General features: G+C 41.0%; 1 protein-coding gene across 2 annotated transcripts in view; it reads left to right on the top strand.

The window, feature by feature from the left end:
- The window catches only part of iqgap2 (IQ motif containing GTPase activating protein 2), a 287,122-nt gene extending 264,777 nt beyond the window's left edge, over window positions 1-22,345 (top strand). For both annotated transcript variants that reach the window (XM_072257878.1, XM_072257879.1), the window contains exons 33-38: window positions 1,310-1,397; window positions 12,322-12,534; window positions 15,346-15,506; window positions 15,631-15,774; window positions 17,046-17,154; window positions 20,058-22,345. In XM_072257878.1, the coding sequence (XP_072113979.1) occupies window positions 1,310-1,397; window positions 12,322-12,534; window positions 15,346-15,506; window positions 15,631-15,774; window positions 17,046-17,154; window positions 20,058-20,171 (829 nt within the window). In that variant the 3' untranslated portion in view covers window positions 20,172-22,345. The remainder of the gene's footprint in view (window positions 1-1,309; window positions 1,398-12,321; window positions 12,535-15,345; window positions 15,507-15,630; window positions 15,775-17,045; window positions 17,155-20,057) is intronic.
- Window positions 22,346-27,232: the final 4,887 nt, after the last annotated feature.

Here is a 27,232-nt window from a genome sequence, read left to right as displayed (position 1 = left end):
TACAGCCTCCACACCAGTCAGTGATGCAACCAATCAGAATGCTCTCCAACTCACAGCTATATAAATTTCCAAGAGTCCTTTACATGCCAAATCTCTTCAATCTCCTAACAATTGTGATTGGTGTGCCGCCTTTGTGATTGCATCAATACGTTGAAGCCAAGACAGATCCTCTGAGGAGTTGATTCCCAGGAATGTAAAGCTGCTCAACCTATCAACCACTGACCCCTCAATGAGTGAGTGAGTGTGTGTGTGTGTGTCTGTGTGTGTACACACGCGCTCATGACCTTTCCTTCCTGAAGTCCACAATCGACTACTTGCCCTTAGGTGACATTTGAGTGTGAGGTGGTCGTTGCAGCACCACTCAGCCAGCCGAACTCCTATATGGCTGTCATCAATATCTGATGTTTTACCAACAGTGGTGATGTCATTCTAGCCATCACCAACCTCTCGAAGCACTTTGTTACGGTAGATATGAGTGAGTCATTGAGGTGGGGTGGAAAGGAATAACTTGATAAGCCACAGTATCTCTGCTCCTGTCAACATTTAATGTCAGGAAAAATCATGGATCAAGTTAGTGAAGGCTGAAAGGCATCAATACAGTCATCAGAAAGTTGTGGCAGGGTGATCTCTGGAGAGGTGATAGGGAAAAGTAGGATGCTGTGGAGAACTAGGTTGACTTTCATGGGGTGGGAATTTGTATTTATGCTGAGTCCATCCATGGTACGCGTGAACGGTTGCTTCTTTTCTGGGGAAAGTGTTATTGTTTCTATTTGCTTCCATTTGCTAATAAATTTACTAAATAATTTATTTTCTTAAATTATTTATTTAATTAAAGATGAAATGACATCTGTTGGATTTCTGTCCTCTTTGCAATTCGTCTATATGGGCCATCTTTGGATTACAAATACCTAACTTACGGACACCCCTAATATAGACATATTAGTAAATTCAAAAGTTCTATGTATTTGCATACATTCATTTCTACAAACATCAGAACTAGTTCCGTCTCCCTGTTAGTAATTTTTTTTGTCGGTCTTAAAAGTTTTTGATGTTTTTGGTGTGGTTGCCATACATAGTGATATTCTTTGTGTATGGACAAAATCGTTATATGGTCATCTGTTTGCTACCTGGGGCTGGCATGTACAGTAGGCAGGTGAAGGTGTAACAGAGGCAACACAAATGATTTGTAAAACAGGAATGAAAGAGTAGAATGTTTCAAAAATATGACTCCAAGCATTTTAGAGCAGAATATTTCTTGTTAAATCTGACCTATTTTAATCAGTGCTAACAATTATATTTGTTCTGACAGGACCAAATGGTTGATTGTGGATGTTATCAGAGCCCAACCTGGAGAAACGTTAACTGAAATACTAGAGACACCAGCCTCCTCACAGCAGGTAATTATACTTGAATATACCATAATTCTACTGATGAATAATCCATGGTGTCATCTAGCATGGAAGCAAGCCTTTAGTCCCATTGAGACAGTGTTAATGTTAAGCCTTCCTTGTTCCATTGTTAAGGTTTATTTTCTGTGAATCAACCTGGTTTTGCAAGTGGAGATCTGAGTGTGGAGTTTTGTGGAGTCTCTCTCGAGCAGGAGGTCACAGAGATAATTGGAGTCAGTTCCTTGTGCCATTTAAAAAAAACAAGGCCTGTCAGGACTTGGTTGGATTGAGGTTGTTTGAGGTATTAGTAACTTTGCAAGGGTCAATTAAAAGAAGCAAGGTGTCAGTGGAGAGGTGATTATGTGTGTGAGCCCATGTTAGAGTGGGAAGCTTCAGCTTAACAGGTTACAGTGAGAATCTCTAAATAAGTTTCTAGTAAGCTTTTTCTTTCTCTCTCTTTGTTTCTTGGTGCATAGTTAATGCATTGAGAATGGATCCAGGATCAGTGGTACGTTCTTTGTGTGAGATGTGGGAACTCTGGGAGACCTCCAGTCTCCCTGATAACTACATCTACACAAAGTGCATTGAGCTGTAGCTCCTTGGAGATGGTGTTAAGGAACTGGAGCTGCAGCTGTGTGAATTTTGGTCGCTATGGGAGAATAAGGAGGTGATAGATGGGAGCTACAGGGAGGTTGCATCCCTAGTTTGTAGGAGGGAGGTAGTTGGGTTACTGAGAGCGAAAAGGAAAAGGCAGCCTTTGCAGAGTATCCCTGTGGTCGTTCCCCTCAATAATGTATATAACTTTGGATACTGTTGGGGGGGGCAACATACCAGGGAGAAGCCACAAAGTTCAAAGATTTGAAGCATGTATGCAGTAGAGAACCCTGAGATTTGTCTTCCCACAGACAGCCACGAAACACCATGGAACCTGTTCAAAGAAAATACCAAATACCCAACACACACAAAAAAAGAACAAATCACACAAACAGCAAAAATGAACAAAAAACACAAAATAAAACATCAAACCACAAAGTCATTGAAAGAGTCTATGTTGGTTTGGTTTAGTTTAATTCAGTTCAGTTCAGTTTAGCGCTGTGACCGGTTCCTTCACACAGAGTCTGGCTCTGTGGCTCAGAAGAGGAGGAAAAGAAGAGAAGTGCAGTAGTGATGGGGAATTCCATAGTTAGAGGTCCAGACAGAAGATTCTGTGGACAAGAAATATCCGGATGGGTTGTTGCCTCCCAGGGGCCAGGGTCAGGGATGTCTTGGACTGGGTCCATAGCATTCTAAAGGGGGACGGTGAACAACTGGAAGTCATGGTACATATTAGTACCAATGACATGGGTAGGAAACGGGATAAGGTCCTGAATAGGGAGTTGGGTAGAAAGCTGAAAAGCAGGATGTTCAAGGGTAGTTATCTCTGGATTGCTGCCTGTTCTATACACCAGTGAGGGTAAGAATGGAACAATTTGAAAGATAAATGCCTAGCGGAGGAATTGATGCCAGGGGACTAGGTTCAGATTTCTGAATCATTGGGAACTCTTGTGGGGGGGTGGGGGGGGGAGGTTGGGGGGAGGAAGATTATGACCTGTACATAAAAGGATGGGTCGCATCTGAATTCAAAGGGTATCAATGTCCTTGCGGACAAGTTTTCTACAAATGTTGGGGGAGTATTTAAAGTAATTTGGTAGAGGGATGGGAACCGGAGTGATAGGGCTGAGGATGGGGCAGTTGGTATACAAGTAGATGCAGTGTATAGTTTGGCTGTGAGGAAGGACAAACAGATGATACTGCAAAATTGCAGTCAGTGGGATGAGTTGAAGTGTCACATGGGTGACGAAAGCAGGACTGAAGGTATTGTGTTTGAATGAACGCAATATACAGAATAAGACAGATGATCTTGTAGTGTAGTTAGAGATTGGGACGTTGTGGGCATCATGACTCCTGACTGAAAGAAGGTCATAGTTGGGAGTTTAACATCCAGGGATACACATTTTATTGAAAGGTCAGGCAGGTAGGCAGAGGAGGTGATGTGGCTCTGTTAGTAAGCAATGAAATCAAATCCTTAGAGGTGACATGGGGTAAGAAAATGTATAATCCTTGTGAGGAGAGTTAAGAAACTACAAGAGTAAAAAGACCCTGATGAAAGTTTTATACCAGCCCCAAACAGTAGCCCGGATGTGGGGTACAAATTACAAGGGAGATAGAAAAGGCATGTAAAAAGAACAATGTTACAATAGTCATGGGGATTTCATTATGCAGGTAGATTGGGGAAATCAGGTTGGCACTAGAACGCTAGAGAGGGAATTTGTAGAGTGTCTACACAATGGCTTTTTAGAGCAGCTTGTGATTAAGCCCACTAGGGAAAAGGAAATTCTGGATTGGGTGTTGTGTAATGTACTGGATTTGATTAGGGAGCTTAAGGTAAAGGAAACATTATGAAACAGTAATTATAATATGATAGAATTCACCCTGCAATTTGAGAGGGAGAAGCTAATCAGATGTATCAGTATTACAGTGGAGTAAAGGGATTTAGACGTGTGAGAGAGGAGCTGACCAAAGATGATTGGACACAAACACCAGCAGGGATGATGGCAGAGCTCAATGTCTGGAATTTCTGAGAGCATTTCAGAAGGCGGGGGATAGATACTTTCCAAAAAAAGTAGTATTCAAATGGCAGGATGATGCAACCATGGCTGACAAGGGGAGTCAAAGACAGCATAAAAGCAAAAGAGAGAGCATAAAATATAGCAAAAACTCAGGTAGGTAGGAAGACAGGAAAGCTTTAAAAAAAAAACAACCATGCACAATTAAAGTAAACCATAAGGAGAGAAAAGATGAAATAGAAGGGTAATCTAGCCAATAATATAAAAAAAAAGGATTTTTAAAAAATCAAATATATAAAGAATAAAAGAGAGGCGAGGGTGGATATTGCACTGCTGGAAAATTACGCTAGAGAGATAGTAATAGAGGATAAACAAACGGCGTATGAACTTGATAAGCATTTTGCATCAGTCCTCACTGTGGAAGACACTAGCAGCATGCCAGAAGTTGTTGGGGGCAGGAGTGATTGTAGTTGTTATTTCTAAGGAGAAGTTGCTTGGGCAGCTGAAAAGCCTGAAGGTAGATAAGTCACCCCAGAGTTTTGAAAGGGTTAGCTGAAGAGATTGTGGATGCATTAGTAGTGATCTTTGAGGAATCACTACTTTCTGAAATGTTGCCAGAGGATTAGAAAATTGCAATATCACTCCACTCTTTAAAGGAGGGAGGCAGAAAAATGTAATTATTAAGAGACTTCAGTGGTTAGGAAGATGTTGGAGTCCATTATTAAGGATGAAATTTCAGGGTGCTTAAAGGCACATGATAAAATAGGTCAAAGTCAGCATGGCTTCCTGAAGTGAAAATCTTGCCTGACAAACCGGTTGGAATTCTTTGGAAAAAATAACAGGCAGGATTGACATAAATGTCAGTAGATGTTGTTTACTTGGATTTTCAGAGGCCTTTGACAAGGTACTGCACATGTGGCTGCTTAACACAATAAGAACCCATGTTATTACAAGAAAGGTACAAGCATGGATAGAAGATTGACTGATCAGCAGAAGGCAAAGAGTGGGAATATAGGGGGCCTTTTATGGTTGGCTGCTGGTAGCTAGTGGTTTTTTGCAGGGGTTAGTTTTGGGGGCCAGTTCTATTCACATTATATGTTAATGATTTGGATGACAGAATTGATGGCTTTGTGACCAAGTTTGAGGACGATATAAAAATAGGTGGAGGGGCATGTAATGTTGAGGGAGCAGAGAGTATGCAGAAGAACTTAGGCAGATTAAGAGAATGAGCAAAGAAGTGGCAAATGGAGTGTAGTGCATGGTTATGCACTTCAGTAGAAGGAATAAAGCATAAGACTATTTTCTAAACATGGAGAAAATTCAAAAATTAGAGGTGCAAAGGGACTTGGGCATCCTCATGCAGGATTCCCTGCAGGTTAATTTGTGGGTTGAGTTGGTGGTAAGGACGGTAAATGCAATGTTAGCATTCATTTTGAGTGGACTGGAATACAAAAGCAGGAATGTAATGTTGAGGCTTTGTAAGGCACTGGTCAGACTGTATTTGGGAGTATTGTGAGCAGTTTTGGGCGCCGTACTCAGGAAAAGATGTTCTGGTATTGGCAAGATTCACAAGAATGATTTTAGGAATGGAAGGATTAATGTATGAGGAGCATTTGATGGCTCTAAGCCTGTACTCACTGCAGCTTAGAAGAATGAATGGGGATCTCATTGAAACCTACTGAATACTGAAAGGCCTAGATGGAGTGGATGTGGAAAGGATGTTTCCTCCAGTGGGTGGGTCTTGGACCAGAGGAGTGTCCCTTTAGAGCAGAGATGAGAAGGAATTTCTTTAGCCGGAGAAAACTGGATCAGTAGAATTCATTGCCAGAGGCGGTTGTGGAGGCCAAGTCAGTGGGTATATTTAAAGCAGAGGTTGATGGGTTCTGGATTAGTCAGGAAGCCAAAGGTTATGGAGAAAGGCAAGAGAATGTGATTGAGGGGGATAATAATCAGCCATGGCTTCCTGACTAATCCAGAACCCATCAACCTCTGCTTTAAATATACCCACTGACTTGGCCTCCACAACTGCCTCTGGCAATGAATGGAGCAGTCTTGATGGACCAAATGGCCTAATTCTGCTCCTATACCCTATGGTCTTTGAAGTAATTGTTCAGGTGCAGTGCAGGACCAGAGTTGAGGCAGTTGGTGCCTCCACCAGCTACAGCTATGGTTCAGGAGGCTGGTTGTATGGTTGCAGGTGATGCTTTGGCCCACACGAGGGAATCATTCTGGCAGGAGCACTTGACACCTCAGTCATGGGGGAAAAAAAAAGACAGGAAGCTGTCATGTGCCGTTTCTATGATTCATTCCTATTCTAGCTTGCACAGGCTGCCTAGTTCTCCGGATCCTAGAATGCCCTAATCATCATTAAACCACCAAGCTTAAAAATAGCCCTGCCATCCATATTTGGAAATCAGCTACTGGCTTTTCCCTGTATTTGCATGTCATCAGCTAACAAGAGTATTTTTGGCCTCAGAAAGTTTGAAAGGCAGACTTTATCAAGATCTTGTATAGTGAGGTGGGTAAAGATAGAGGACAACCATTCCTGTGCTGACAACATGCCTCAGGTTCTACCATAACCAAATTCAGGCCTCCTTGTGTCTGATTCATGGGACAGAAACAAAGTTTGCACTACGTGAAAACAACTTGCTTGCAACAACCCGTCTGCTGGAGACCTCATGAAGTCAAGCAGCAACCAGTGGGAAGAAAAGAATTGTTGACAGAAGAGGTACTGCAGATGTTGGAAATGTAGAGCATTACACACAGTGCTGGAGGTCAGGCAGCATCTATGGATGGACGTTTCAGGCCGAGACCCTTCATCAGGACTGAAAAGGAAGGGGGGAGAACTCAGAATAAGAAGGTGGGGGAAGAATTCAGAATAAGTTCAACCCAGAAGTGTGAAGTGGTTCATGTTGGTAGGTCAAGTATGATGGCAGAATATAGTATCAATAGTAAGACCCTTGGCAGTGTGGAGGATCAGAGGGATCTTGGGGTCTGAGTCCATAGGACGCTCAAAGCTACTGTGCAGGTTGACTCTGTGGTTAAGAAGGCATACGGTGTATTGGCCCTCATCAATCGTGGCATTGAATTTAGGAGCCGAGCGGTAGTATTGCAGCTATATAGTACCCCGGTCAGACCTCGCTTGGAGTACTGTGCTCACTTCTGGTCACCTCACTACAGGAAGGATGTGGAAACATGAGCAGAGAGGATTTACAAGGATGTTGCCTGGATTGGGGAGCATGCCTTATGAAGACAGGTTGAGTGTACTCGGCCTTTTCTCCTCGGTGCGACGGAGGATGAGAGGTGACCTGATAGAGGTGTATAAGATGATGCGAGGCATTGATCATGTGGATAGTCAGGAGCTTTTTCCCAGGGCTGAAATGGTTGCCATAAGAGGGCACAGGTTTAAGGTGCTGGGGTGTAGGTACAGAGGAGATGTCAGGGGTAAGTTTTTTATTCAGAGAGTGGTGAGTGCGTGGAATGGGCTGCCGGCAACCGTGATGGAAGCGGATACGATAGAGTCTTTTAAGAGACTTTTGGATAGGTACATGGAGCTTCGTAAGATAGAGGGCTATGGGTAACCCTAGGTAATTTCTAAGGTAGGGACATGTTCGGCACAACTTTGTGGGCCAAAGGGCCTGTATTGTGCAGTAGGTTTTCTATGTTTCTATGCAAGAAGGTGGGGGAAGAGGAGGAACATGGCAAGACATAGGTGAAACCAGGAGAAGGGGAGGGGATGAAGTAAAAATCTGAGGTTGATTGGTGGAAGAGATAAAAGGATAATCTGATAGGAGAGGGTCGAAGACCATGGAAGAAATGGAAATGGGAGGAGCACCAGAGGGATATGATGGGCAGGTAAGAAAAGGAGGTGTGAAAGGGAAACAAGAATGGGGATTGGTGAAGGAGAGGAGAGTGGGGAAATTACTGGAAGTCCGAGAAATCAATGTTCATGCATTGGGTTGGAGGCTACCCAGACGGAATATAAGGTGTTGCTCCTCCAACTTGAGTGTGGCCTCATTGTGGCAGTAGAGGTAGAGGAAGCAATGGACTGAAATGTTTGAATTGGAATGGGAAGTAGAATTGAAATGGGTGGCCTTTGGGAAATACTGTTTTTTGTAGCGGAAGGTGCACAATGAAGCGGTCTTCCAATCTACGCCCTGTCTCATTGATATACACTAAATATAGTCGGATGACCCCAGCAGACTAGCAGGTGAAGTGTCACCTCACCTGGAAGGACTGTTTGGGGTCCTGAATGGTAGTGAGGGAGGAAGTGTGGGGGCAGTTGTAGAACTTGTTATGCTTGCAAGAATAAGTACCAGGAGGGAGATCAGAGGGGAGGGATGAGTGGACAAGGGAGTCCCTGCAGAAAGTGGGGGGGAAGGGAGAAAAGGTACGCTTGGTGGTGGGATCCTATTGGAGATGGTGGAAGTTACGGAGAATTATGTGCTGGATGCAGAGGCTATTGGGGTGGTAGGTGAAGGCAAGAGGAAACTTATCCCTGGAGAGGCAGTGGGAAGATGGGGTGAGGGCAGATGTACGCAAAGTTGAAGAGATGCGGGTGAGGGCAGTGTTGATGGGGTGAGGGCAGTGTTGATGGTGGAGGAAGGGAAGCCCCTTTCTTTGAAGGAGGATATCCCATTTGTTCTGGAATGAAAAGCCTTGTCTTGAGAAAGATGTGGAAAAGGAGGAACTGAAGAAAGGGAATGGCATTTTTACAAGTGACAGGGTAGAACGAGGTATAGTCAAGAATTATTGATATTTTGGATTGAAACCACACATCAGGACAAATGTGTTGCCAAAGTAACTTATTTTTTAAACTAATAGTTTTAAACTAGTAGTTTTGAAAACTGTTGTATTTTCTAACTTGAGTTAACGTCTCCACATTGAACTGTTGCATTTATTTGTATATCTGGGTTGGATATGGGAGGGGAGGTGGAAGGTAATGTAATTATATCATTCTCAAGGTTTCCGAAAGTAAATGAACTATTTTTGTGTTTATTCATTGTAGTTGTATTTTGTTTGCAGTTGATAATATTTTACTGCAGGCTGAGGTAACGTGATAGTGAATTATTCATAACTGGATTTGTTTTAGCTCCACTGGCCGTATGGTGTTCTCTTTGAGGCTTCTTCCCATTTGTGCTCAATTCATATCTGACATGAACATCGATGAAAGCCGCAAATAACAGGAAATAAAATGCAGTGCGAGGAAGGTGACAGAAATTGAATGGTTTCCATAGCAACTTAAATCTCTTGGCTGGTAGTCACAGGCCTTTCAGGAAGAATATCAATAGTGATAGGATTTTATGGATCAATTGGAAGATTTAATTTAATATGAAATTAAGTTGTTAAATGTAAACAATGGAAACTGTCAAGGAAATGTGAGGCTAGAATTTGCTAAGATAGTGTGGGGATCTTCATACTGAAAGCCCAGCAACTCCAGTCATGACTAGCTTAAAAAGTTAGATAGATTTGGATAAAACAAACAGGCTTATAATATTGCCAAACAGAGCAGTAGTGGAAGCATTTAAGACTTCAGTAAGGGATTGATCAGGAAGAAAATTGTAATTCTGACTGCTACTCTTATAGAATAGAGTACAAGATAAGAAAAAAATACTGTAAAGTTTATAGTCTTTTACTCCGTGAGAGGAAGGTTCTTGGACTTGGAGGCATAGAGTTAACTAGAGAGGAAAGACTTTCATGGGGCCTGAAGGGCAGTTTCTTCGCATGGAGCATGTACTGTATCAAATGAGCTTCTGGAGAGAATGGTACAATAACAACATTTAAAAGGCACTTGAATAAGAAAGGTTCAGAGGGACAGGGGCCAAATTTCAGCAAATAGACCAAGCTTAGATGGCATCTTGTTCTGTGCTGTGTTTCTCTGACTCTGTGTGTGAAAGGAAAAGATTAGATATATCCCAGACTGCTATGGGAAGCAACAGAGGAGATTGCCAGAGGCCCTTGTAGGGGTTTCTAAGTCCTGGGTGGCCATAACTGAAGGGCCAGATTGCACATTCCCCTCAACAGGCATACCGCTTTGGATACTGTGGGGGGAGAGAGAATTGACCTAGCAGAGAAAAGCCACAGTGATCAGGTTTCCTGCACTGATTCTGGCTCCGGCTCAGAAGGGAAATGGGGACAAGAGGCAAACTGTTGTGATGGGGGATTTGTAAGTTAGGGAAACAGGAAGAGCTCTGTGGGCAAGAACGAGATTCCTGGATTGTTTGTGCCAGGGTCTGGGACATCTTGAATTGAGTCCACAGCATTCTTAAGTGGGAGGGTGAGCACCAATGAGGTGGGTAGGATGGGTGATGAAGTCCTGCAAGGTGAGCTCAGCGGGTTAGATGCTAAGTCAAAGGACAGAACCTCCAGGGTTATGATCTCAGGATTGCTACCCATGCTATGTTCTAGTGAGGCCAGAAATAGTAAGATCATGCAGTTTAACACATGGCTAAGGAGTTAATGCAGAAGGGAGGGTGTCTGATTTTTTGGATCTTTTGGATCATTACACTCTCTTCCAGTGAAGTTGTTACCTTTGTAGAAGGGACAGTTTGCACCTGGACTGGAGGAGGACTAATATTGTATTCTAGTGGGAAGGTTTGCTGGTGCTGCATGGGGTGTGTGTTTGGCGGGGGGAGGGTTGAAACAGAGTTGCAGTGGGGTGAGAATCAGAGTTCCAGTGGGGTGAGAATCAGAGTTCCAGAACAGGTGGTGTTGTGGTTGTGGAGAAAGATGTTGTTGAGCCTACATACAAAGTCAGGAATCGAAAGAACCAGCAGGGTGGGAGTAATGTTCGGAGCTGTATGTATCTCAATGCAAGGTGCATTGTGGGAAAGGCAGATGAACTAAGGCTTGGATCAGCACATGATAATATGACGTTGGAGAGACTTGGTAACAGGAGGGGGCAGGACTGGCAGCTCAGTGTACCGTGTTTCTGTTTTAGACATGACAGAGAGGGAAGAATTAAAGGGTGAGGGTGGCCTTACTCGTCAGGGAAAATGTCACAGCAGTGCTCAGACAGGACAGACTGGAGAGCTCATCAATGAGGCATTATGGGTAGAACTGAGGAGTAAGAAAGATATGACCATGTAAATAGATTATAGACCATCCAAATCCAATAGTCTGCAGGATTTAGAGGAGAATTTGTAGAGGGATCAGATGGTTACAGGAAACATAAGGTTGTGATAGTAGATGATTTTAACCTTCCACATAGCGACTGAGGCACCCATACTGTAAAAGGGCTGGATGGGAAACAGTTTCTCAAGTGTGTTCAAGGAAGTTTCCTTAATCAGTACAGAGAAGTTCCAACTAGAGAGAGTGTTCTGCTACATATGCTTTCCGGGAAGGAGTAGTTTATGTAAGGGAACACTTTGCATCTAGTGATCATAATGCCATTAGTTTCAAGGTAATTACAAATTAGAGCACATAATCAAGCTGAATGTTTAGAATGTTTGCACTGTGATAATGCTTCAAAAAAACAAATTATTTCTACAGCAACACACTCAAAAATGCTGGAGGAACACAGCAGGTCAGACAGCATCTATGAAAATTAATGAGCAGTCAAAGTTTTGGGCCAACATCTTTCTTCAGCACTGGAAAGGAAGAAGGAAGATGTCAGAATAAAAAAGGTGGGGGAAAGGGGAAGGAGGACAACTAGAAGGTGATAGGTGAAGCCAGGTGGGTAGAAACAATAAAGGGCTGGAGAGGAGGGAATCTGATTGGAGAGGAGCGTGGACCGATAGGAGAAAGGGAAGGATGATAGGCAGGTGATAAGGGATAAGAGGCCAAAGTGAGGAATAGAAGGGGAGGAGGATTTTTTTTATTTGAAGGAGAAATCAATATTCATACTATCAAGTTGGAGGCTACCCAAACAGAATAAAAGGTGTTGCTCCTTCACCCTGAGGGTAGCCTCACTTTGGCACAAAAGGAGGCCATGGACTGATATGTCAGAATGAGAATTGGAATTAAAATGTTTGTCACTGGGAAGTTCTGCTTTTGGGGGATAGAGCAGAGGTGCTTGATGAAGCAGTCATCGAATATATTTCTATGCTAAGTGAATGCAACAATGAGACGACCACAGGCTTGATCGTTTTATAATTGATAAGTTTAGCAGATGATGAAATTTTTAAGAATATTGTTTAATTAGGGTAATTTTCTTATCAGCTGTATAAAGGAAGGATGAAGTACTTCCATCAATATGATTTTAATTCATTGAATATGTTTGATGAACTAGAGATTTTGGCTATCAGTGATAGTTGTGATTGAACTTGATAATTACTTTGTTATCCTGGGTGTAAGTTAACTGCTATAATTTATTGCCAACTCATTAGGAAGACAACTATTTGAAAATGATAGAAAAACGTGCTCTGCTGGATGCCAAAGTTCCTGATAAAATGAAACACAGTCAGATTGAGATGGAGGATGTTCAACTCCCAATCGAACAGAAAAAAAGGAAAATTCAGAGAAACCTTCGGACGCTGGAAGAGGCTGGCTTGGTCTCATCAACAAATAAATACCAAAATCTAATAAATGATATTGCAAAGGTATGAAGATAAAATGATTGATATTTTATTTACCCTCCTCAATCCACTACTATTTCTATAATCTACAGTATTACAGAATATTGGTACTACTCTGTTTCTGGTCTCTGGAGCATCTAACACCAAGCATCCAATTCCTCCCTAAATATCTATCTTTATGTTGCTCCTTAAAACCTGTATGTTTGCACAAGTTCAGCTTTAATTTCTCATTATACAGCTCAGTGTCAAATTTTATTCAGCTGGGCCACATTTTGTCTTGTACAGTGCATATAAAAAGTATTCACCCCCCTCGGAAGTTTTCATGCTTTATTGTTTTACAAAATTGAATCACAGTGGATTTAATTTGGCTTTTTTTTTTGCATTGATTAACAGAAAAAGTCTCTTTTGTGTCAAAGTGAAAACATCTCTACAAAGTGATCTAAATTCATTACAAATATAAAACACAAAATAATTGATTGCATAAGTATTCACCCCTTTTAATATGATACACCAAATTATCACTGGTGCTGCCAAGTGACTTTAGAAGTCATGTAATTAGTTAAATAGAGATCTGTGTTTGGAGACCTGTGTGCTGTCAAGGTGTTTCAACTGATTGTAGTAAAAATACACCTGTATCTGGAAGGTTCAACTGCTTATGAGTTAGTATCCTGGCACAAACTGTACCATGAAGGCAAAAGAATGCAACTCTGCAAGAAAGGTTATTGAAAAGCACACGTCAGGAGATGGATACAAGAACATTTCCAAGCCACTGAATATCCCTTCTAGTACAGTTAAGTCGATCATCAAGAAATGGAAAGTATATGGCACAGTTGTAAATCTGTCTAGAACAGGCTATCCTTAAAAACTGAGTGACCATACAAGAAGGGGACTAGTGAGGGAAGCCACCAAGAGACCAAGGACAACCTTAAAGGAGTTACAAGCTTCAGTGGCTGAAATGGGAGAGACTGCACATACAATTGTTGCCTGGGTGCTTCACCAGTCACAGCTTTATGGGAGAGTTGCAAAGAGAAAGCCGCTGTTGGGAAAAAAAACTCTCATGAAATCTTGGCTAGAGTTTCCCAGAAGGCAGGTGGGAGACTTTGAAGTCAGCTGGAAGAAGGTTCTATGGTCTAATGAAACCAAAACTGGGCATTTTGGCCACCAGACTAAACGCAATGTTTGGTGTAAGCCCAAAAGCACACCATCCCTGCCATGAAGCATGGTGGTAACTGCATCATGCTCTGGGGATGCTTTACTGCAGCAGGCTCTGGAAGCCTTATGAAGCTAGATTTGGAAAGGGCTGTTCACTCATGACCCCTGTGCAATCTGACAGAGCTTGAGCAGTTTTGAAAATAAGAATGGGAAAAAATTGCAGTGATCAGATGTGCCCACATGCCCATATAATGCCCACATGCAATTAGCCAATGGCAAGAAATAACAGATCATACATTGACAATTATAAAGAAAGTATGTTTACAAATGTCAGCTTTATTGAACAGTTAGTAGGAAAAGAGAAATAAAAAGGGTCCACTACAGTTAACCCAGTCCAAACATGCACAAAATTGAAGTTTTGAAAATTCATCTTGAAGTTGTCTTTACCTTTCCGCTGGACCCGCTGTCTGCATGAAAGCATATACCACCTTCTGAATGTCACTCGAAATCCACCTCAAACAAATAGGCTTGCCCGTGTGAGTATTAGTCCTTCCTCCGTGAAGCCATTCATCTCTGCCAGGCACCTTGTGCAACAGGGATGGCATCCTCGGCCATCTTCCATCCTGTCTTCTCCCAGCTCCCGTCAAAAAGACCTTGACACACACCAATATCCATCACAAAAACTTGTCCTCCTCACGTTCTCTAGGACCTTCTCCCAATTCCACCATCCTGACTGGCTGATACAATATTCCTAAATTGAACAACATAGCCTCTTATCTTTAGCTCAATCCCAAACATGCTAAAAACAGAACAGATTATTCTTGCAGAACTACTAAAATGAATTGCTTACAGTATAACGGTAAGAATCTTACCAGGGCATTACAATTCTAATAAATTTAGACCAATTTGTAGAAATTTGTTTTCACTTTGACACGAAAGAGTCGTTTTCTGTTGATTGGTGTCAAAAAGCCAAATTAAATCCACTGTGATTCAATATTGTAAAACAATAAAACATGAAAGGTTCTGGGGCGGGGGGTGGAGTGGATGCTTTTTATCAGCACTGTAAATTGGGATTCTTTTGCCCAATTGATTGCATCTCTTAACCATAATCCATTTCTTAGAAGCTGGATTTGCAGTGACACAAACAGATCGGAATCAAATTGTTGGGCAAAATTGGAGGAGCTATAAGGAAAATCCCTTACAAGCTGAAAGGATTTGATTGTCAGCTTCAAGAGTCACTGTATAGAAATTAGTTCATTCAGAGAAATCTAAAGGAAATTGGATTGGCACTGAAGAGAAAGTAATTTGCGGGGCGTGGGGGTAAAAGTGGGATTTGTTGCAATGGTCTACAAAGAACCAGTTTAGACTTGATGTCTAATTGTCTGTATTCTCTGCCATTCTGAATCTGTAATACCTCGTTAGATTACTGTAAAGATAAAATCTGTCGAACTTGTTGCTTACAGATTAGCTGTCTAGTTTCTCTTCTGAGTCCCTATATGATAGCTCTCAATACTGACCTCAAGTTTCTGAATATCATACAGAAATGCCTTACAACGCATTACTGTTTAAAATATGCCATATCTCCTAATCATGGGCCCATCCTGCTGAAAATATTCTGGAGCATTAAGTGATACATTCCAAATGTGTATTCCTATTACAGCAATTTTAAATACTTTCTTTCAGGACATTCGAAATCAGCGAAGGTACCGACAGCGTCGCAAGGCAGAACTTGTGAAAATACAGCAGACATTGAGTGCACTTAATTCAAAGGCCAAGTTTTATGAAGAACAGAATAATTATTACAATACCTATATTAAAACATGCCTGGACAACCTAACAAGAAAGTAGGCATATGTTTTGTTTCAATTCAATGAAATGTTTTGCATTTAGGAAATTCACTTAGTCTATTTCCAAGGTCATTGCTTATTGCTCTGTTACTTTAATGGGAATTCATTTAATGAATTACAGGAATGCTAGAAGATCAATAAAATTAGATGGCAAAGGGGAAGAGAAGGGCAACAAGAAAATGAAACAGTCAACTTTGCACTACACTGCGGCTCGTTTGCATGAGAAAGGAGTAATTCTGGAAATTGAAGGACTTCAGTCCAACCAGTGAGTAATAATTGTCTGCCTACTGATTTAAATAATAAATACTGAACTGCAATGAAATGCCTGAATACCATAGCAATCTTAGTTTTTAGATAGCTTTTTTATTTTTCAGCAACTCAATAGAATCAATAACTGGTGAGCAATGTTCTAAAATTACTAAATAACCAAATATGTGGATAGGGGTGTTTCTCTTGTCACATCTCAGTACAGTTTACCTTTGCTAGAAGATTAATATTTGTTTCCATTTTGTTGAAGTAGTAAACATACATATCTATATACAGTACTGTGCAAAAGCCTTACACATATATACACCAGGGTGCCCAAGACTTTTGCACAGTACTGTACTTGTCAATGTGGAGCAGAGAGCAAGTTGGTAAACCTGGCGGGAGCAGAGAATGTTGGGAATGGTACGGGTGGAGTGCCATGGAAGGGTGTGGGACAGGTGGCAGAAGCAGTACTGGAGTGGGGGAGGAATGTGCTGAGACACCAGACAAGGTCATTTGATTCCAAACGGTTTACTGATCATTCCAAAATGTGTCTCTGGTGCTTTCTGCTCCCTCCCCTCTCCCTTCCCCCTTTTCCAACCATAATTCCCTTCTCCCTGCCCCTTTCCCATTCTCAGTCAGTAGAAACCCATATTAGAATCGGGGTTTATCATCACTCACATATGTCATGAAATTTGTTTTTTTTTGTGGCAACAGTACAGTGTAATACATAAGAATGCTAAAATACTGCGAAAAATCTTAGGTATATTAACTAAATATATGTGCCTAAAACTTTTGAACAGTACTGTTTGAAGAGTATTCACCCTCCACACTCACCCCATCTTCCCATTGGCCTAACAGGGATGGGGTTCCCCTTGTCTTCACCTACCACCCTATGAACCTCCGCAATCAACACATCATTCTCTGTAACTTAGACCATCTTACCTGGATCCTACCACCAAACACATTTTTACTTCTCTCCAACTCTCCACTTTCTACAGGGGTTCCTCCCTTAGTAATTCCCTTCGAGACCATAAGGCATAGGAGCAGAATTAGGCCCTTCAACCCATCATTCCATCAAGGCTGATCCTGGATCCCACTCAACCCCATACACCTGCCTTCTCACCATATCCTTTGATGCCCTGACTGATCAAGAAATGATCAACTTCTGCCTTAGTTAACATGTTATTTAAAAAGTGTGAATGAATTTGAGAATGTTTAAAATATCACAGTGTCTTTGTTTTGAAATATTCTTGTTTGCTACTCGATTTCTTTCTTTTTTTTTCTTAGATTTAAGAATGTCCACTTTGATATCACACCGAGTGAGGAAGTAGGTGATTTTGAAATCAAGGCCAAGTTCATGGGAATGGAGATGGAGAAAGTGCAACTGCATTTTCAGGTACAGAATATAGCTGTTAAGTTTAATGCCAGTTATGTTATATAATTCCTGGACTGGAAGTTTTCAGAATAATTTGACTAAATCAATGATTACATTAGAATGGAGTTAATTTTGGACTTTTGGTTTCAGAGGGCACATCACAAAATTGCTGGCTCAGACCTAAAAGGCATCGTTGAGCTACTATCTCATAACATATAAACATTTTTCAAACGGGTAAACCATGTGTGAATGGATTCCAACTTGTGAAACATCAAAGCACTGATAATAAGCTCAAGCATAGCTAAACATTGCACCACTTTCTGCTGGAATAAATGCATAAATCATCTCAGAAACAAATAGCGATAAGGAGGTGTCTGAAGATTTTGAATGCTGCTGTAAAACAATGTGCTCAAAAACATTCCATGCCAATAAATTAGAACGTGTTTTAATTCCAGCCAGACACGATCTTCATTGTTTAAACACAGGCTTACATTTTTTTTAAGCAGCTTTGTTCCTAGAAACCGTGATTTTTCTTCTGTTTGGCAATCTATCATGGCTTCTTTGACATTTAAGCTGTTTGAATAAGAGACAGGAGTCTTGATTTTGTATTCTTTTTAAATAACTAGCAATCCCAAAGGCACAAAGGGTATGAGTTCAGCCTCCTATTCAGATGTCAGAGCTGTAGCTGAGGATTCACAGCCTGTATAAAGTAGCACTCTTTAATTTTGAAATCCTTATTGGACCTGCAAACTACAAAATTACGTTTTCCCTCTTGCCCCACGAGGTGTGTCAGTATCAGAAATTCAATTGTATCACAGTCACACACCCCTGTGGATTATTATCCCCTCTACTTATCCAAGGGAAGCATCATTCTCGGCCCGAAACGTCGACTGTACCTCTTCCTAGAGATGCTGCCTGGCCTGCTGCGTTCACCAGCAACTTTCATGTGTGTTGTCTGAAGCATCATTCTTCCAGCTTCTCTCCTCAAGGAATTTATGCTAGGGTTGGGAACAGAAAAGAAATGTTGTTAGAGATGAGTGGAGAACTTTTCAAAGGTTTCTGAGAAATCTTGCTTGTATGCATTTCCCTTTGGGAAAAGTGGGTCTACTTCTGTATTAGCTGCTGCCCATCTGCTTGCAAGCGTGTAAAATACAGCTGATTATACAGTTTTACATCTTTACCTCCACAACCCCACACAACCTCTGCATTCCACAGGGATCACACCCTCTATTTGTCCCTCCCCAGTAATCTCCCACACGGCTCCTAACCCTGCAAGCAACAGAAATGCTACATCTGCCCATTCACCTCCTCCCTTCCCTCCATTCAGGGTCCCAGACAGTCCTTCCAGGTGAGACAACACTTCGCCTGTGAATCTGTTAGAGTTATTTTTTGCATCCGACCTCCTCTACGTTGCTGAGACATGACGTAATTTGGGGAACTGCTTTGTCTAGCACATCCACTTTATTTGCCAAAAGTAGAATTACCTGGTTGCTGAACGTTTTAATTGCTGTCCCCGTTACAGTTCCAATATGTCGCTCCTTGGCTGCCTTTTCTGTCATAATGAGGGCCCTCTCAGCGTGGAGGAGCAACATCCCATATTCTGTCTAGGTAGCCTCCAACCTGATTGCATGAACATCGATTTTTCCTTCTCTATTTTTTCCTATCCCCTTTCCTCCTCTTCTGTTCTCCATTCTGGCCTCTTACCTCTTCTCCTCACTGCCCCTGGTGCCTTTCTCCCATGGTCACTCTACTCTCCTATCACATTCCTTCTTCTCTAGCCCTTTTACCTTTCCCACCCAATAGCCTTCACCTATCACCTTCTAGCTATCCTCCTTCCCCTCCCCCCACCTTTTTATTCCGGCATCTTCCCCCTTCCTTTCCAGTCCTGAGTAGAGTCTCAGCCCTAAACATCGACCTTCCACAGATGCTGCCTGACCTGCTGAGTTTCTCCAGCATTTTGTGTGTTGCTCTTGATTTCCAGCATCTGCAGAATCTCTTGTGTTTATGATTATACGGTTTGTGGTGTGCATACTAACACTCTATAAATCTGTTTTAATGCATTTTAAAAGCTTGTTGGAATTTTGATTAGTGGAGATTGACTCTCCACTGTATAACACTGTCTTTTTATTTTCACTTAAATTTACTAATAAAACTGAGAATATCTTCCATTTTAATTTTGAAAGTTATTATTTCTGTCCATTAAATAATTCCAGATGCTAGACAGATTTTATCTTTGGCAGAAATCTGTTTCTTTTTGGATTTTTGGCATGCATTTCTCTTCTCTCCCCCCTCCCCCCCAATAAATTGTTAACTAAGTCGTCCTTGCAACCAAGATGTCAGTAACCTATAGTATAAATTATAGCCATTCCCATCTGCCTTGACTTCCTTTACAATTTCCAGTATACGGGATTATATGGCATTCAGAAAAATCTTCCTGATCCTGGTCACTGCTTTTGGCAGAACTCCAGCTGCAGATTATTGTAGTCTCCTAATTCTGCTGCCATTCCTCTCAGCAAGATTAGCATGCAAGCCATGATTGCACCTTGAGCAACAGGAACTTGGTCCTTGGGCTGCTCTGAAGGCCTTCTAACAGCTGATGGTGTTTGGAGGTCTTTTTTACAGTTATCTCTGGTTCTAATTGGAGTAGGGCTGAACTCCAGACTTTGATGTCTTTGCACATGAATGGGGAAGAGCAAGAGATGAGGCGCTCAATTTTGATCAAGTTGAAATGTAGATTGTTTTAATCTCCTGTTTACAGAGGCCTATGCCTCTGCCCTCTCGTACCTTCTCAGATTCTAAATGCATTGCAGTTAGATTCCCTACATACCTTCCAGGAAGCTATAGTGTGCATCTAGCCAATTACGTTCCTATTGTTGGCACTGTTTGTATTTGCGAGTTTACAAGTTTGTTTTCCAATTCTGCAGGACCTGCTGGAGTTGCAGTATGAAGGCGTGGCAGTCATGAAAATGTTTGACAAGGCCAAAGTCAACGTAAATCTGCTAGTTTTCCTGCTGAATAAGAAATTCTACGGGAAATAAACCATTCATGTTGTAGCAGGTCTAACAGTCAAATTTGTATTAAAATGTTAAGCCTGTCATAGTTGGGGGGAAAAATATTGTCTTCACACTCAATAGCAGGGTCATAAAGGTATTTAAGGCAGCAATTGTTTTTAAGAAACACATATCACTATTTTCTACAATTGTACTCTCTGCATAAGTAGTTGGTATATTTTGCAGTCATCAATCTAGATTTCTAATTTTACAAAGTTGAAGCAGAAAAATGTGAGGAAATGCCTGCATTTGGATCGTTTGCTGTTGAGTTACTTTCTTTTATTTAGCACTTGTGCTTCATTGGATTTTTAAAAGGTAATGAACAGAGTAACCCCAGTTTGAAATACTTCAAGCCATAAACTTGCTTTAACAATGAGGTGCAATGCTGATTTTCCTTTGGAGAATCTATTATATCCCTTGGTGATTGCACCACAGCAGCCAATTTCCCAAACTCTTGAGCTATGTGCAATTTTGATATTAGATACACTGCCACTCAAATTGCTGATCGCATGTTCTGAGCTTCACATACTGCAAAGAAAATAAAGGAAGAGGATTATTATTAGAGCAGTGAAAGTCAGGAGTTTAAACGATGAGGCCACTTTTGCATTTTATTAGCTAATTGGCCGTTACCTGTAATTTGGACTGTTGCTTAATCAAGGGAAAGAAGAAGGTTTAAAAGAACCTACATTTGAAAAAAAACCCTACAAGATGTTTTGACATTTTGATCAAGTACAAAAGTTACTACATAATTGAGCTTCTCTGATGAATACCTCTTGTTGCTTCCAGTGCAGTCCAAGGTCAAAAAATCTTTTAAGGTGATTCTTATTTGTACCTGCGTCATATCGAAGAGAAATATCTTTAATGCAGGTTTAATCTCCATAGGATGTAAAATGTAACAGCACTGAGAATGTTTTACACTGATTTTATTTTTGATGAATTTGATTCCAGCAGTGCTTTTTTTTGTTGATAATGCCTTTAAATTGTATAATTATGTTCATATCTGTATCATAATTCTGAAAGCCAGTGTAAGTGATATTTAATTTCTGGATTATCTTTGTTTTTAAAACACAAAACTTCATTATAAATAATCGAGCTCTGGAAAACGATCTGATGTAATAACTCAGGTGCTTGTTGATGCTAAGTATATTGCTTACATAGGAAGAAAGCAATTTATATTATACTACAGTAAGTACTATTTCAACCAAATAAGACACTGCCTTGTATACCTATTAAATATCTGCCCCCCCCAACAAATCGCACTGCAGCATGATGTCTGACCAGTTATTAATTCAATACATGCTTTGCAACTCAAATTCCATGTGACTTTCAAAAGTATTTAAACTAGGGGTTACTGAATGCTCCCGTTTAACATATGCTTTCACTTTGTGAATTATCTTTTGAATTTCCAATAGTAAAGATCAAATTCATCAACGTATCAAATGTTATAATTTTGAATACTTATTTTCTAATTTGACAGATTAATTTTCAATGGACAGGGAAAGTTAGCTTAAACTGGTATAATAGAGGAAAGCTGGAAGTGGAAATATTAAAACTGTAATCACCATAATCCTTAATTCTTGATTTTCAATTGATCTTAATTTTCTGGAATCCTATAATTGTGTTAAATTTTGAAATAAAGATGATAGAGTAATGTGGCTTTGATTTCTGTCCTGGGGCACTGACCAAAGCTTCAAGCAGAAATAGTACATATTGCTTATTTAGTTTAAAGAATAACTAAATTTAATCATTTATTTAAATAGTTGGCTTTAAATGCAGTGTACAATTTCCATTATGAAAACATTCCATTTAAGATATTCAATGTAAAAAGATAAAATATTATATGATTTATACATTACAAGATAATAAATATGCACTACTGCCTTAATGGCCAAAAATATATTTGAAGCCAATGTGTACTACCTGTAGTGTGGTAACAAAGTAATAATTTGGCTCTAGTAATTGATATATGTATGTGTCCTGTCAGTTCACACTGATTTTTGTGCCTTTTGTACGTAAATTGATGTGTCCTCATCCTGTTAGCTATTTATAGCTGTTCCTTTTAAAACCAAACTGTTGGAATTATGCTTGACAACATTTTTTTTTACAATGATTGTCTGCTTTTTGTCAAATGGTGTAAAATAAATAAATCTTTCTAAATAGTTTCAGTTTTGTTGACTTGTACTTGTATTGGAGAGAAATATCAGATTCATAATCATGGTGTTGTACCGCACAGAAGAAGCACGGCTTTCGGCCCACCTGCTCCATACCAAAAAAGGTGCCCATCTACGCTAGTCCTATTTTCCAGCAATTGGTCCGTAACCTTCCAATTCATGTACCTATCCAAATGTATTCTAAGAACTGTTATTATACCTGCCTCAACCTCTTCCTGTGGCAGCTCTTTACACATACTTTGTGTAAAAAAAAAAAAAGTTTCAACTCAAATTCCTATTAAACCTTCCCCTCTCACGTTAAACCTATGCCCACCAGTTCTAGATTCCCTAACCTGGGAAAAACACTGAGTGTATTCACCCATCTATGCCTCTCATGACTTCATCCACCTTTATAAGATCACCTCTGTTTCCTACACTGAAGAAGTAAAGTCCTAGCTTGTTCAACCTCTTGCTATACTGTGGATTCCAGTTAACTAGGCCAGCAGTTATTCAGAACAACTACCTACTTAAATTGGACAACTCTTGAACAATAACTATTTGAGAGAATAGCCAAGATTCTCTTCATGTATTTGTAACACAGTGCTGCTTAACTGCAACAGGAGACTTGTCAAACAGTTTCTAACTAGAGTCAGTCAAGTGCACTTGTGTGGCAATCAGACACCACAGTGCTTAGAACAAACAGTTTCTAAATCATGTTGGTTGTGTGTGTTTGTGTTCAGAAAACTGATTTTTGTCACTGATAGTTGGTGAGAAATAAGCGGTAAGGCAATTCAAAACTGTTCTGCTCACTGTGGTTTCAAGCATTCAGGTTTGTGGATGCCTGCTTCATCAAGTTGGGAACTACAAAGAATTTGAAGGTATTGACAATCATCTTAAATGTTACAATGATAGTGGAAGATGCAATCGTGAAAGCATTGTACGAAGGCAGTCCATTATCTGCGGTAGGTGTTAGTACTTAAAACTGTATTTGTTCATTTAGTCAATCAACAGAACAGTGCAGCGTACAGTGTATGACTTCCTCCATCGATAACTATTAGGAACCAATACGGTTTTATAGTACTATAGTAGTATTGGTTCTGTTCTAATTTGTTCAGTATTTCATTTAAATACATAATTTCATACTCGATTAAACAGTAGTTTGTCTTTTTAAATACCTTTATAACTATTTCCATGAAACTTTGGCTAATTACGGTAACCACTCAATTGAGACAAAATGTACTGGTCCCTATGTGTCTCAGTACTATTGAATTCACTGTAATTCAATCATTCAAGTCCTGATATATCCTTGTAAAATAATGTGGCTTTCTTATGACAATTTTCATAAATTTTATATTTTTACTTGAAGCTTTGCCTACAAGTTTTATTTTATTTCCTTCAATGGGATTTACAGTCCTTTTTAACCTTTTAAGGCGATGCCTCAAAAGGCGACATCCATTATTAAGGATGCCACGCTACAACGCAAGACTGTGGCTTGAGGCCTAGTCATCACTGCAACTGAGGTGACATTGCTGCCTCACTGCCCATTTCTCCATCAAACAAGGGCAGCAGGCCTACAGCAGGCAATGTTCAACAGGGTCTTGCAATTGCAAAAGAAACATCCAAGACAGTCACTCATGGCTTCTCTGCACACCGCCTTTGCGCCAACTCTGCTGCCTCTGAATAGCAGGCAGCAGCATGATCCTCATGTAGGTCAGCTCTTCCGAACCCAATCCGGCACCTCCTGTGGCCCAATAGCCCAACTCGAATCCCTCAGTCTGACTCGCCTTCTCTGAACCTCCAGCCGGCTCTTATGACACCCCAGCCAGCTACTCTGGACAATAAGTAGCTCACTGATGCGGTAGACCTGCTGAACACACAGTTATTGGAGTCAATAATAGTCCTACTACATATAAAAACACATTTAACAAAGAAAAAAAGCACCGGAAGGTTAAGATCATGTGCACTACCTCACTTTTTTCTCTTTTTTTTGCCTTACTTAGTCAATTTAATTTTGTGTGTGTGTGTCTGTGTATATATAATTTCTTATTGTAATTTATTACTATGTATTGCAACTTACTGCTGCTGTAAAGCAACAAATTTCATGACATATGCCAGTGATATTATTCTTGATTCTGATTCTTTATAAAATCCTCGCATGGAACCAGCTGAAAAGACTAGACATTATCATCTTAACTTTAACCTAAATAGAGTCAGGTGGTTATGTTTGTGAGGTAAGTAGTTTGCACAGAGTCGCAGATCGGTGAGAGTATGGAAGAAGACTGACTGCGTTCAAGCCATTGAGCTAATACCACACCCCTGTTCTGCAAGTTCTATCGGGTATTTCACCAGGTCCATCTGAGTACAATAGTTGACCTCAATGGTTCAATAACTGTGGGCTAATTATTCCATGTCAGTGACTAAGGTAACTGAAGTGAACTTCTTTTTGATGATATCTGAAACCAACACTTACACATTCAAATAAGTATCATGCATAAGTTTATAATGCTGAATATGAATTGAATATTAACTATTTCTTTCTTCAGTTCATATACAGCAGCAGTATAGTTCAGCTTTGTAGAGTGCTTGGAAGCAGTCGTGAGCATGAACATATGATATAATTAAAGAGCATAAAGCATACGCCCAGAAATTGCATTTCACTCACTTTGCTGCACTAGATGTTCTAAAGCCAAATATGGTGTTACAAAAATAATCACAAAGTTGAAGCACTCATACTCTAAATATGTTTATGGTTTTCTCATCTGATTGAATAGATAAGCTGTTGTATTTGGTCACTGCTCCATGAGAAGTGCATCAATGCTATTTCCATGGAAGTATGTGGGTGGGACTTCATGACTCTGACTAGGTTTCCACCTATGTTGTTAAAGTCACAGAGCACAGAACAAGCACTTTACTTCACAGAGTCCACATTGACTATAGAGCACTCACTTACTCTCATTTTATTCTGCCCACGTTTGCATCAACTGCCCCCTGATTCTACCTTTTGCCTACCAACTAGAGGTAAATTAGAGTGACCGGCATATTTTGGGATGTGGAAGTAATCCAAGGGACTCCCATGTGTTCTTGAAGATTATGTGAACTCCACATAAACAGCACCGGAGGTCAGGATGGGTCACTGGAGATGTTAGCACCTCCACTAGCAGTACCGCTGTGCTAACCCTTTGCAAAACACTTATTTTTCCATGATTTACACAAAAAGATGCAAATGTGTCCAATTTCTAGATGCAAACACGAAGAATTCTGCAGATGCTGGAAATTCAAGCAACACACAACAAAGTTGCTGGTGAACGCAGCAGGCCAGGCAGCATCTCTTGGAAGAGGTACAGTCGACATTTCGGGCGGAGACCGTTGGTCAGGACTAACTGAAGGAAGAGTTAGTAAGAGATTTGAGAGGGGGAGGGGGAGATCCAAACTGATAGGAGAAGACAGGAGAGGGAGGGATGGAGCCAAGAGCTGGATGGGTGATTGGCAAAAGGGATATGAGAGGATCATGGGACAGGAGGCCCAGGAAGAAGGAAGGGGGGGGGAACCCAGAGGATGGTCAAGGGGTATAGTCAGAGGGACAGGTGGAGAAAAAGGAGAGAGAGAGAAAGAATGTGTGTATATAGATAAATAACGGATGGGGTAAAAGTGGAGGTGGGGCATTAGCGGAAGTTAGAGAAGTCAATGTTCATGCCATCAGGTTGGAGGCTACCCAGACGGAATATAAGGTGTTGTTCCTCCAATCTGAGTGTGGCTTCATCTTTACAGTAGAGGAGTCCGTGGATAGACATCTTTACAGTAGAGGAGGCCGTAGATAGACTATCCTTAGGGTAGAGGAGGCTGTGGATAGACCATCTTTACAGTAGAGGAGGCCGTGGATACTTCCCTCCTGGCACTTATCCTTGTAAGCAGAATAAGTGCTACACATACCCTTACACTTCCTCCCTTACCACCATTCAGGGCCCCAGACAGTCCTTCCAGGTGAGGCGACACTTCACCTATGAGTTGGCTGGGGTGATATACTGCATCCGGTGCTCCTGATGTGGCCTTTTATGTATTGGCGAGACCCGACGCAGACTGGGAGATCATTTTGCTGAACACCTACGCTCTGTCCGCTAGAGAAAGCAGGATCTCCCAGTGGCCACACATTTTAATTCCACATCTCGTTACCATTCTGATATGTCTATCCACGGACTCCTCTACTGTAAAGATGAAGCCACACTCAGATTGGAGGAACAACACCTTATATTCCGTCTGGGTAGCCTCCAACCTGATGGCATGAACATTGACTTCTCTAACTTCTGTTAATGCCCCACCTCCCCCTTGTACCCCATCCATTATTTATTTATATACACACATTCTTTCTCTCTCTCTCCTTTTTCTCCCTCTGTCCCTCTCACTATACCCCTTGCCCATCCTCTGGGGTTTTCCCCCTCCCCCTTTTCTTTCTCCCTGGGCCTCCTGTCCCATGATCCTCTCATATCCCTTTTGCCAATCACCTGTCCAGCTCTTGGCTCCATCCCTCCTCCTCCTGTCTTCTCCTATCATTTCCGATCTCCCCCTCCCCCTCCCACTTTCAAATCTCTTACCAGCTCTTCCTTCAGTTAGTCCTGACGAAGGGTCTCGGCCTGAAACGTCGATTGTACCTCTTCCTAGAGATGCTGCCTGGCCTGCTGCGTTCACCAGCAACTTTGATGTGTGTTGCTCCAATTTCTGATGATAATTTCCTATACTCACTTTATAACAATTCGAAGATGCATTGTTCTCTTGTTGCTCTTCTCATCCTTGTATAGTTTTTCTACTAGAAAGCCTACAGAGTATTTTAAAAACTTTATGTGGCTCACTGAATAATATGGGTAAATTTAATTTGTTTCTATCATGCAGTGGGTGGAAGTAAAC

Source organism: Mobula birostris, chromosome 5 (assembly GCF_030028105.1).
Source record: "Mobula birostris isolate sMobBir1 chromosome 5, sMobBir1.hap1, whole genome shotgun sequence".
In the NCBI taxonomy this organism is placed as follows: domain Eukaryota; kingdom Metazoa; phylum Chordata; class Chondrichthyes; order Myliobatiformes; family Myliobatidae; genus Mobula; species Mobula birostris.
This window is presented reverse-complemented; position numbering and strand designations above follow the sequence as displayed.